The 13,090-nt window shown below is 46.0% G+C and overlaps 1 protein-coding gene across 1 annotated transcript; it reads left to right on the top strand.

Annotated features, from left to right (window-relative positions):
- Positions 1-6,555: 6,555 nt before the first annotated feature.
- LOC138666741 (uncharacterized) lies at positions 6,556-8,463 on the top strand. Its single transcript, XM_069754925.1, has 2 exons — positions 6,556-6,688; positions 7,464-8,463. Exons 1-2 carry the CDS (start codon positions 6,558-6,560, stop codon positions 8,461-8,463), a joined length of 1,131 nt encoding a protein of 376 aa, XP_069611026.1. The 5' UTR covers positions 6,556-6,557.
- The last annotated feature ends 4,627 nt before the right edge of the window (positions 8,464-13,090 follow it).

The raw sequence follows: 13,090 nt of genomic DNA on the forward strand, positions 1-13,090 counted from the left end.
ACATTCTGTAGCTCTGCTCCTGTAATGCATCCTGCGGTTCTCCCTGTTCTGCATACTGTGACTCTGCTCCTGTTCCGCATACTGCGGCTCTGCTCGAGTTCTGCATTCTGCAGCTTTGCTCCTGTGTCGCATTCTGCGGCTCTGCTCCTGTGCCACATCCTGCGGCTCTGCCCCTGTTCCACATCCTACGGCTCTGCTCCTATTCCGCATCTTGCGGCTCTGCTTCAGTTCTGTATCTTGTGGCTCTGCTTCTGTTCTGCATCCTGCGGCTCTGCTCTAGTTCCGCATCCTGCGGTTTAGCTCCTGTTCCGCATCCTGCGACTCTGCCCTGCTATTGCTCCACATCCTGCCATTCTTTGTCCCTCTAGTCTGAACTGGTTCCTACTTATTCTCTTATCCTACTCATACCTGCCTGTGTTCCTACCCTACCCATTACGGTTCTGATTCCTCCAGTCTGATCTGTGCCTGCCAAAGTGCCAGTTGTGCTCGCCTACCTGCCAGAGTGCCAGCCGTGCCTGCCTGCCAGAGTTCCAGCCATTCCCGCCTGCCTGAGTGCTAGCCATGCCCGCCTGGCTGCCAGAGTGCCAGCCGTGCCTACCTGCCTCGGTGCTAGCCCTGCCCGCCTGCTTACCAGGGTGCCAGCCATGCCCGCCTGCCTGCTAGAGTACCAGCCGTGCCTGCCAGATTACCAGTCGTTCCCTTCTGTACATGCCCACACCTGTCAATAGACTTCTGTTCCCCAGTGGGATCAGCTGCTACGGTTAGACACCGTCCTGGAGGGGTACCTGGCAGCTACCTGCCGCACAAGCCTGACCTCACCAGTAGAGGCTCCAGTGAACACCAAGGTAGCAGTGTACCAGAGTTCCAGTCGTTCCCATCTGTACTTGCCCGCACCTGTCAATAGACTTCCATTACCCAGTGGGATCAGCTGCTACGGTCAGACACCACCCTGGAGTGGTTCCTTGCAGCTACCTGCCGCACAAGCCTGACCTCACCATTAGAGGCTCCAGAGAACACCAAGGTAGCAGTCACACCCCTCCAGAGTAGTCTGGTTTGTGGCACAGTAATTTCAGAGTGTAATGCTAGCACCCAGACAGGATGGCGCGAGCGTTACACTTTGAAATTAACCGGAGATATACTTGGCTGCAAAAGAGTAAGGTGTGAGATATGGGAAAATGATATCTAGTTGATATCCTTTTCCTATCTGATGGAATCCCCTGTTAGATTCAGTGTGGCCCAAAATACTTACTCCAAACTCAGCCCCCCACCCATTCCCCCAGGCCATAAAGGGAAGTGAAATACACCTTATACAATGGAAATTCATTATCCAGGGAGGGCCCCTTGCTCTGGTGAAAGAGGAATGGGAAGGAGACTTGGCCACCCCTGGAGTGTCGGTCGTTGACTACGTCATGTGCTTCCGGGACAAAATGACAACCTTGTTGCGGCTGGTGCAGGACAATATGGCCCAGGCCCAGGCTGACCAGAAGTGCTGCTATGACCAAAATGCTTGTGAAAGGACCTACCAGGTGGGTCAGAAAGTGTGGGTAGTGGTCCCCGTACCACAGGACAAGCTTCAAGCAGCTGGGTAGGACCCATACCTCGTGCACCATGTGCTCAATGCCATCACGTACCTGGTCACCCTAGACCACGCCCGTGGAAGGAGGAAGGCCTACCACATGAACATGATGAAGGCCCATCATGAGCGGGAGGCCTGTGCCCTCTCTGTGTGCAACCTTCCCGAGGAAGGAGAGGCAGAAACCCTCCTGGATCTGCTCACCCAAGCCAAGGCGGGTGGATCCATTGAGGACGAAGAGGTTGGCCACCAACGGTCCCAGCTGGTGGTTACGCTACGCCCCTTCCAGGAGCTGTTCAGCAGCCTGAACAGGACTGAGTTGGCTGTCCGTCACATGGACACTGGGGATCCGGCGGTCAGCATATCGCGTCTCACTCGAGGTGCAGCAGATGCACCAGGAGATTGACAAGATGCTGAAGCTGGAGGTGATCCAGGCATTCAGTAGCGCATGGGCGTCGCCCGTTGTCCTTGTCCTCAAAAAGGACCGAACAACCCGATTCTGCGTGGACTACCAGGGGTTCAATGCTGTCACGGTCACCGATGCGTTTCGATCGATAACCTACTCGATCAGTTGTCCAGGGCTAAGTAACTGACCATCATGGATCTGAGCAGATCCCTCTGACCCACGAGGCCTGGGAGTGCTCTGCCTGTACGAGTCCACCGTGATGCCATTTGGCATGAAGAGTGCCCCTGCCAATTTTCAGCGGATGGTCAACATGCTGCTCCAGGGACTTGAAGGGTATGCGGCTGCCATCTTCAGTCCCACATGGGAGGATCACCTAGAGCATCTGATGCAGTTGCTTAGGTGGATCCACCAGACAGGTTTGACCATCAAGCAGGAAAAGTGCCAGTTGGGCAGGAGCAAGGTCCTCTACCTGGGTCACCGGGTGGGCAGGAGGGTTCTGAAGCCAGAACCTGGGAAAGTGAATGCCATCATATCCTGGCCCACCCCCAAGACCAAGAAAAAGGTGATGTCCTTCCTGGGGACCGCTGGGTACTGTAGGAGGATTATCCAGACTAAAGTACCCTAGCCAAGCCCCTGACTGACCACACCAAGAAAAAGCTGCAGCTCACGGTAGACTGGTCAGTCACCTGCGAGACCACTTTTCAGGAACTCAAGACCTCTATCTACAGCTTCCCAGTGTTACAAGCTGCTGACTGTGCATGGCCGTTTGTAGTACAGACCGACGCCAGTGACTTTGGCCTCGGTGCCGTGCTCATCCAGGTCAATACAGCGGGCCAGGAGCATCCCATCCTGTACCTGAGCAGGAACCTATTGCTGAGAGGGGTGGCCTGCTCCACGATGGAAATGGAGTGCCTGTCAATTGTGTGGGCCTTGCAGCATTTGTAGCCATACTTGTACGGGTATCCCTTCATCATGGAGACAGACCACAACCCCCTCAGCTGGTTGCACACAGTCTCTGGAACGAATGGGAGGTTGCTGCGTTGGAACCTGGTGCTCCAGCAGTACCACTTCTACATTCGCCACAAAAGAGGCTGTGACCATGGCAACGTTGATGGGCTATCCCGGCAAGGAGAGATCGTGGGAGTGCGCTACAGGGAATACAGGAATGTGATGCCTCCTAGCACCCTTTAAAAGGGGAGGTGTGAGATATGGGAATATGATATCTAGTTGATATAATTTTACTATCTGATGGAATCCCCTATTATATTCAGTATGGAACCAAATACTTACTCCAAACTCAGCCCCCCCCCTTTCATTCCTCCAGTCCATAAAGGGAAGTCAAATACACCTTATACACTGGGACCTCATTATCCAGGGAAGGCACTTCCTTGGACAGAGGAGAGCAATGTTTTTCTTTTATTAACTCCAGCAACAAGGCCTTTTGAAGCTCTCTCCAGAGGGGGGGCGGGGCAAAAGACCATAGACCCTGTGTCACCAGCAATTATCCTCAGGGTATGAACTCTTGTGCAGAGCAGGCTTTATTTGTTCAACTCAGACACTGTGGCACCACAGACCCTAGCAAGGCTCTGAGATGTTGAATCTGGAAAATGACCTATAATAACAGAATGCAATATCTCTGAGCCTAGCCAAGCACATAATGGGAATCTGCATTCTTTTCCCCACGAGTCCATACCAGGCAGCCACCCCTATCACTCCGCATTATTGAGTTACCGAGCATAGCTCCCAGGAATTAAATACAGTAGCTGTATTTGGTCTCCCTGCACAGATAAAATCCAGCAGAACCCATTGGCACTACCGCTGTTCCATTTGGACCTTCGGGCAGAAAGTTATGGGCCATGCATGGTTCTGCCTGGAAAATCATACTCTCAGAAATGGGAGGAGGGATGCGGCCCAGCCCAGGTTTGAGAGTAGCATGTGGGAGGGAGAAGGCGATATTAGGCAGCTCCTCATTTTGGACTCAGTTCTTCTACTGGTAGGAGGCCCATTACCTGACGCGGCCAAGGGAACCACATAACTAAGATTTGGACCTATCTGTACCCTACCCTTGTACCACACTCTTGACTGTGTACTCGTATATTTGTTCTTATATAAACCTGCAATTTTCCAGTGCGCCTTTTCGGCTATTAAATATAAAATTAATCTTAGGCTGCTCTTTAATCTCGATTCACGAATCCCCACGTTCACATGCTCGGTTGGTCAATTATACGCTACTCTGGTTTGGTTTCTGACCCGACATAAGACTGTTGTCGGATGGGGCTTATGAATAACGAGGTACTGGTGGCAGCATACCATATTGTGTTAGGCTACGTTCACATTAGCGTCATGCGACGCAGCGTCGTCGACGCACAACGACGCATGCGTCATGCACCTCTATCTTTAACATTGGGGACGCATGCGTTGCGTTGTCATGCGTTTTTGTGAAAACGCACGACGCATGCGTCGTTTCACCGCACCTGGGTGGCGTTGGAGACGCTACATGTTGCATTTTTGTAGCGTCTATAAAATGCATGCGTCGCACTTGCGTCGCTTGTGCGTCGTCATTGCGTTACAATCTCCCATTGAAACCAATTGACAACGCACGTGACGCAAGTGCGTGCGTCGTGCGTGCGTTGTGCGACGCATGCGTCGTTAAATAAAATTACACAAAAAAGTGTCTAGACAGTGTCTAGACAGTGATAAACATCCCCCATATATAAAGAAAATGTTTGGATTGTTTGTCACTTCTGCTGCAGCATCTATAGCCAACACACCAGACGTCTTCATCTGCTGTCCAGAGATGTAAGTATAGAATGATTCTGTGCATTTTCTACATGTTTTATTTTTAAATTGTTTTATTGCAAGTTGTGTATTATATTCTGCACTGTGGTTGTGTAAAGACATTGTTGTATTTTTAGTCTGGTTGTGATGTATGGCGTTGTATAGGATGGCTTTTCATTGTCTCCGGCCTTGATTATTGTTCTTTCCAGGATAGATTTTTCTTTTCCATTTATTGGTTTGGGGGTGTTTTTTGTATTCAGTTGTGATGTATTTTTCTTGCGTTATATGATGGCGTTTAATTGTCTCCGGCCATGTTGGTTTTATTGTAAAGTATGGTAGTATAGAATGATTCTGCGCCCTTTTATTAAATGTAATTATTTTTATTGCAAGTTGTGTATTATGTTCTGCACTGTGGTTGTGTAAAGACATTGTTGTATGTTTCTGGTTGTGATGTATGGCGTTGTATGGCCTTTTATTGTCTCCGGCCCTGTCGGTTTTATTGTAAATTATGGTGGTGTATCCAGGATTGCCGTTTCTGTCCTTAATTTTTGGGGGTTGTTAATTTTTTTCTTTCAAAAATCTATTGTGTTTTTTGGGTTGCTCCGTGCATACTGTTGTTCCAAATTTATTTATTTTTTTTTAAATAGAAATGTTTGCTTTTTTAATCAGTTTGGTATTTAAGGTCTTTATATTTAGCCGTTTTTTTTTTTTTTTTTTAATTGTCACGTATGGCGGTATGGTTTTGCTTTTCTTTTGACTTTTGGCAATCAATGTAGTAAACATTTTGTTAAAAAAAACTGTCTTTTTGGATTACGACATAGGGTCTGTTGTGTATTTGTTTTGTTATATTTAGGCTTTTGTTTACTCTGGCATTGTGTTGTCTCTGCCATTGTTTTTTGTTTCAATGTGGCAGTGTTGTTTGCTCAGCGTTAGTTCAGTTGGCATTAGTGCAATGTTCTTTGTGGTTGAAATATAAATGTATTTTTTTTAAAATATTTTCCTATGTTCCGCTGTATTGTGCATAGGATAAATCTTATTTTGTTTTTTATTTCAGAATTTCATCTAGTAAAAATGGCCAGCGAGTCAAGCAACACCCCACCGCTGAGGAGTCCAGTGAGTACATGATCTACTGTTGCTTACTATTCTGTGTCATTTGTAGACGGGTCACTCAACTTTTTTTAAACTATTTTCCAGGCTTCTTCAAGTGAGGAGGAGAGCCAGGAGGAACATAGCCCTCAGGAGCAGAGGCCACGGGACCAAGCTGTGGTGGCAGGACGGCGAGTAAGTTTTTATGTCAAACAATCTATTCCTTTTTTTTCTTTAACTTTTTTTTGGGGGGGTATGGGGGGTGGTGGGAGGGGGGGGGTGGTGGAGGAGGTAGGGAGAACAATTTTTATCTTGCAAACATTAATATTTTCCAATTATTCTAGGTTTCACAATGGGCCCATGATGACCCACTGGACATCGACCTCATGGTTGCATCCATACAGGAGCGAGGCCCGTTGTGGGACAGCCGTGACCCCCGGCACGCGGACCAGGGCGTGTTGCGCCGTTTGTGGCTTGAGGTGGCAAAATCGCTGTGGGATGGCTTCGACAGTGCTTCCCCCGCGGTCAAAGATAAATTTCGTAAGTATTTCCGAAATGCTGCTCTGACCCATCATGCCAGGATACACAACCGTCTGTGATGTCTTCTATTGGGATTGCACACAGTTGCTTTATGAATTTCAATATTTTCTCTCAAACTAATTTTTTTTTTTTACTTTATACACAGTTAAGCAATTGAAGACCAGATGGCGCTCCATGAAGGACCGTTTCAAGAGGGGCATGAAAAAGGAGGGACAGATTCGTAGTGGTGCTGCAGCTTCAAGGACCTCAATCTATAAATACAATCGTATTTTGCAATTCCTGCGACCGGTCCTTGAAAGCCGAGAGTAAGTATAGTACCTATTCACACACCTCGTTTGGAAAACATGCATATTCACGTAGTATATTACCCAGCCACGTAGTTTATTGCCCAGCCATTTATTTTGGCAAGTACGAAGTATACAGCACACAGACAGATAGTAGATTGGCCATGCCCGGGCAATATTTCATAGTGGAGTAGTATATTGCCCATCCAGGTGTATCCCAGATTTTTAAAAAAAAGGAAAAATATAATAGACACGGCATACCTTCTACTCCAAGGCAGGTTATGTTCCCATGGTTGCTCAGCTCGCAGGACCTGTGATGACATCTCGGTCACATGACCTTGACGTCATGGCAGTTCCGACGATAAGCGTAATTGTCGGGCGTTACAAACGGCAAACATGGGTGACTATTTTGAAAAAAATAAATGTATTCTATTTTTAATATTGATGTGGCATATGCAGTGTCAATATTAAAAATTGGTTAACATTAACGGCGGCAATGGATACCGCCGGTAAAGTTAATTAATGACAGGGGAGTATGCGGGCGACGGGCCTTCACTGCGGGGAGTAAGGAGCGGGCATTTTTAATCAGGCCTGTGACCCGCGCTGATTGGTCGCATCAGCCATGTCAGGCAGCTGGCCGGTTCAAGCAGCAAACCGTTAAGACTGACAGACTGAACTAACCCTTAAACAGTTATGTTAAATTATAATGTGTGATGCAATGTTAACTTTTACACAGGTGTTGACGAATGTGAAATGTTATATTTTGTATACTAATGGTTTCCTTATGTTTTCACAGAACACACAGCAGCACCCGCGAGCCTGTCCGACCCTCTGGAGCGGTCCTTCGTGAATCGCCATCTGACCCGTCACAGCCATCCCACAGCGAGAGCAGGTCTGCACCACCACAATCTGGCGAACCGGCAGCCGGTCCATCAGATGTTCCCCTGGCCGAGGCCTCTGTCGCTCCTTCCTTCGGGTCTTCCCGACAGCGTCAGCGGGCCTCGGACAGGACGGTCCTGCCCGAATTTTTGCATTTGAGCACGGTCTTCCAGAATTGTTTCAAGGCGCTGGGCGATAGAATGGACACAGCTCTGTCCAATATCGACCAGCGTCTTGAAACAATGGAATCGGAGCTCTCGAGGCCGGCCAAACATTTTTTTAGTGCCATTGAGAAGGGCATGGTGGAACATCTTACGCCGGAACTCCAGATTTCGGTGATGCAGGCCTGCAACAATGCATACGTGACTGCTCTGCAGCAGGCTCGGGTCATGCAGTCAGCGACTACAATGCCCGCAGTACCATTGCTGGCTAGCATGACTCCGACTCCTGCTGCAGAGCACCAACACAGAGCTCCGCGTGCCGAGGGCCACCGCCGCCGCCACCGCCACCATAGAACAGAGCCCCAAACTTCTGCTCCTGCCAGGCCTTCAAGGGCACAAAGACGGGAAGCCGAACCACACCCAGAGGGAGAGAGGAGAAAGAAAAAGAAGACCAGCACTACAACGTCGGCTATGGCTGCTCCAAGAACCAGCACACCAAGTACCCAGCCTGGGTCTACCCGGAGCAGGAGTAGCCATAGCCAGTCCACATTAGCTAGGACACTGGTCGTCCCTCCTCCCTCACCTCCTGGGTTGGCATTATTGTCACCCTCTACAGGCTGGACTGACGTCGGCATCCCGTCCAGTGTCTTAAAATATGGTGGTTCCTCCCCCTCGTCCTCCTCCTCGTTCTCCTCAACCCACACCCAAACTGGAAGTTATCAATCTCCCTTTGTCGCTGACGTTAATACCCCTTAACCTTTACCCATTTTTTCTTTTTGTGTCCCCGTTAATAAAATTTTTTATTTGATCAAAAATAAGGAGTTTCTTGGTCTAAAATAAAGTTTGCACCAAATCACACCTTGCGCAGTATAAACAAATCTTGTGTTTGTAACACCTGATGTGCAATGTCTGACACAATCTTATCAATTTTTTTTTCAAATTTTTTTAGGGCAGGCTTTCATTGTACTATGAGATGTTACAAACACAAAGAGCATTTCACAATATATCAATTTAAAAACCTACCGTAAAGGTACCATCACACAACGATTTCATTAACGATATAGTTGTTTTTTGTCACGTAGCAACGTTATCTTTTCTGAAATCGTTATGCGTGACAGCGACCAACGATCAGGCCCCTGCTGGGAGATTGTAGGTCTCTGCGAATGATCAGGACCTTTATTGGGTCACTGATCACACGCTGTCATTGTTGGATCGGCGTGTTTGACACCGATCCAGCGATGTAGCTGGAAACCAGGGAATATCAGGTTACTAGCGCAGTGTTTTACCCACTCAAAAAATTGAAAAATACCAAAAAATACTACACACTTACATTACGGTGTCTACCACGTCCCTCGCCGTCATCTTCCCGCAGTGAATGACACTGTCATTCCCGGCCGTAAAGTTAAAGCAGAGCACACCGTTGACTTAAACGCTGTGCTTTAGGGCTGGCAAGCTGACGGCGATGGACGTGTCACACACCAGAATGTAAGGTTTTTTTTTATTTTTGTGTTACATTTACAATGGTCAACAGGGGAAACATCGTGAGTGCGGCCCTGCGCTTCATAACACAATGTTTACCCACATTACACGGGGACTTGGTCTTTTTTGGTCGCTGGAGAGCTGTCTGTGTGACAGCTCTCCAGCAACCACACGACGACTTAACATCGATCACGGTTAGGTCGTATCACTGGTCGGTATCGTTGGTTAATCGTTTTATAATGGTACCCTTAAGGTTATTGGTCAGGTGAGGTGGTAGCAATGTTCACAGTGTCGCCACTATTTGACTCTGGACGTATTCCAGCATCATGAGTCCAATAGTGTAAACTCAGTAGACCTTAGCAAACATGATCGTCTCCCTCCTTGTCAAGCCAGGTTCCATATGCAAATAGTCTGCAAGATTAAAAATGGTTGACAAGGTGGGAGCCAATCATGTTATATTTTAAAACTATGGAACACATGGCTGAACAATTTTTTTGTTTTGTCACAGTCAATTTGGGTACTGGTGCTCACATTACTAAATTTGGTGGGACATACATTAGTTTCTAGAACATTGGATTTTAAATTTTGTTTAATTTGGAAAAACATATGGGACATTTGTTTTGTTAAAACGGAAAGGCACAATAAAGAACTTTATTGTAAAAAACACAACACAGTAGAAATTCAGGGGACATTACAACATTTAAATAACATTACATAGGCTGGTAAAATGTCATGGACTCAACTGTGTTTACATGACAGTGTTTTGATTGTATCACTAAAACCAAGATGAAGTATAAATTAAACCATTTGATCTTGCCATGAAACACGCCCAACATCGGAAACAAAGTATGCAGCAAATCGATCCCTCATATGAGCAATTTCCAAAGTTGTCCTCAGAGGATGATCTTGATAATCAGGCAATGGATTTGGTATGGGTTCATCTAGTTCCACGTTGACTCTCTCTTTATCAATAACATAATTGTGGAGAACCACACAAGCCTTCACCACCTCATCCACTGTCTCAATTTTCAAATTTATTGCGGATCCTAAGATACGCCATTTTGAGACAAGAATTCCAAAGGCGCACTCCACAGTTCTTCTGGCCCTGGAAGTCTATAATTAAAAATAGTTTTTGTGCAGTCCAAGCCCCGACTGGAGTACGGTTTCAGTAGGTTGGCACTCATTTGAAAAGCCTCATCCCCAACCACAACAAATGGCATGGCCGAGCCTTCGGTGTTGGGAAGAGGTCGAGGCTGGGGGAAATTAAAATTGTTCTCGTATAATCTTCGGCCCATGTCAGACTCCTTAAATGTCCGTGAATCATTTGCACGGCCAAACGCTCCAATGTCCACGGAGAGAAACCTGCAGTCCGCACCTGCAATTGCCATAAGCACGGTGGAAAAGTATTTTTTATAATTGAAAAACAGAGATCCACTTCTCGCAGGCTTTGTAATCCTAATGTGCTTCCCATCCACTGCTCCAATACAGTTAGGGAAAGAACACAGTTGTTCAAATTTTTTGGCGTTGGCCTCCCATAACGCTGTTGTTGGTATTGGTAAAAATTCATCCCGGAGGTTTTCCCACAATGCGCAGCATGTGTCGGCAATAATACCCGAAAGTGTGGAGACTCCAATTCGAAACTGGAAATGCAGTGATCTCAAGGTCTCTCCGGTAGCCAGGAAACTGACAAGAAGAAAAATAAATAAATTTAATTTAATTACATAAAATAAATTTTCATTTTTAATTCCAATCCCCCACCCCACAAAAACAAAAAACGTTACTTTAAAAAATAGCAAGAATATATAAAACCTTCACATTGCATTATGTACCGTAGAGTCACCAGCAGACGTTCCTCGGGGGAAATTGATTTACGGAGCTGCGTGTCCTGCCTGGAAATGGCTCCTTCCACCAGACGCAGCAGATAGTGGAAGCTGTTTTGAGACATCCTGGTGAACTCAAAGTATTTATCCTGGTTGTCATTTAACTCGCCAAACAAACAATGGTAAGCTCCACGACTCTCTCGGACTTCCACTATAGGGTGTAGCCAAAAACGCCGACGACTTCTTCTCCGTAGTTTTTCTCTTTTCCTCTGTTCATGACAGGCAATAGCGTAACCAATAGCAATGGCAAAATCCAGCTCCATATTGAGGTAGATACTCTCCATGGGACGCTCCATCTTGATGCTGTAAAACCACGCAATGGTAGGAATTTCTATGCCGGAGTATATATACCACAATTCCATTATACCCACTCTCTTCTATCCATTGGTGGAATTATCTAGTGTCTAGACAGTAGACCCACCCTCTTCTATGCATTGGTGGTATTATCTAGTGTCTAGACACTAAATAGGGTTGAAAAGTGACATCATTGTTTGACAACACATTCGTTGAAAAACGCTGCATTTTTCGAAAAAACGCAACAAAAATGCACAAAAAACGCAGCGTTTTACGACGCATCCGTTCAACGCATGCGTCTAAAAGGGTGCGTTTTTGTTTGCGTTGCCGATGCGTCATGCGTTGCGTCGACGACGCTGCGTCGCATGACGCTAATGTGAACGTAGCCTTAGTGAGGAACTCTGACAGTGATGACCGGGAGGTTTATATATATGTCCCCAGCCTGGACTGGTGATGTATATCCCCCCTCACTGGGAGAGCCTTAATAACTTGTACCTATAAAGGAAGCCTTTCCGGCGACTGTTAGCCCTCGGCGCAGTTCCCTGACTGACCTGGGGCAAGTGTTGGCACCAGACAGCCAATCCCTGCTGGGTCCTTCTCTCCCCTCCCCGGAGGTGAGTGAAGGCAACACCCCTTCCCCTGTGCGATCCGTCAGCCCTGGGTCTTGTCTTTGTCTATGGTCCCTAGCCAGATCTTTTAAGTATATTTTCTCTGAAATTAACCAGAGATATACTTGGCTGCAAAAGAGGAAGGCAAACAAGCATAGTGCCTCTAATGGTTTAAAGAAGCCTCATTTTTTATCTTGGCTGGGGGGAGGGGGAGGTCTTGATAGTATTTTTATATTAATAAGTTGGGAGCTGACAGAAAACTATTAACAATAAATGCCTGCGGCAGATTTTGGCATGGATTTCAGCGTGCAGTATGATTATATGACACTATATCTGACAGGTGCACATACTGCACATGTATTATTGCATGCATCTACACCACTATTTGTAAAGTAGGCTATTTCTTATCACATTTTAACTATACATATAAGTTTGCAATAGGGAAGATCACCACCTAGTGGTTGTTATATTGGTACTACATTCAACAGCAGGGATTGTGTATTTCAAAACCAGTGCTGCCATATTGTTTTCAATAACCAAGTATTAGCCATGTATTCTTCATCTGGGGATGTATTTGCCACACTATAAGTCTTTCTTAAGAACTAGATTTTTTTTTATTTCTTGATATGTAAAACCATATCTTTCAAAGAGGGTGTACTTAGTTTTTCTCCTGACTGTAGATTAACGCCTTAAGGACCAAGCCACATTGTAGGTTAATGACCAGGCCTTAATTTTGAAATCTAACCACCTTCACTTTATGCGGTTATAACTCTGGAATGCCTCAACGGATGCCAGTGATTCTGAGACTGTTTTTCGTGACATATTGTACTTTATGATAGTGGTAAAATATCTTTGACATGACTTGCGTTTATTTGTGAAAAAAAATAAATTTGATGAAAATTTTGAACATTTTGCAATTTTAAAATTTTTTATTTTTATGCCCTTAAATCAGATAGTCATGTCACACAAAATAGTTTTTAAATAACATGTCCACATGTCTACATCCGCACAATTTTTGAAACTTTATTGTTTTTGTTAGGAAGTTATAAGGCTTAAATTTGACCAGCAATTTCTCATTTTTACAACACAGTTTGCAAAAACATTTTTTTAGGGACCACCTCA

This window comes from Ranitomeya imitator, chromosome 2 (assembly GCF_032444005.1).
Source record: "Ranitomeya imitator isolate aRanImi1 chromosome 2, aRanImi1.pri, whole genome shotgun sequence".
Lineage (NCBI taxonomy): Eukaryota > Metazoa > Chordata > Amphibia > Anura > Dendrobatidae > Ranitomeya > Ranitomeya imitator.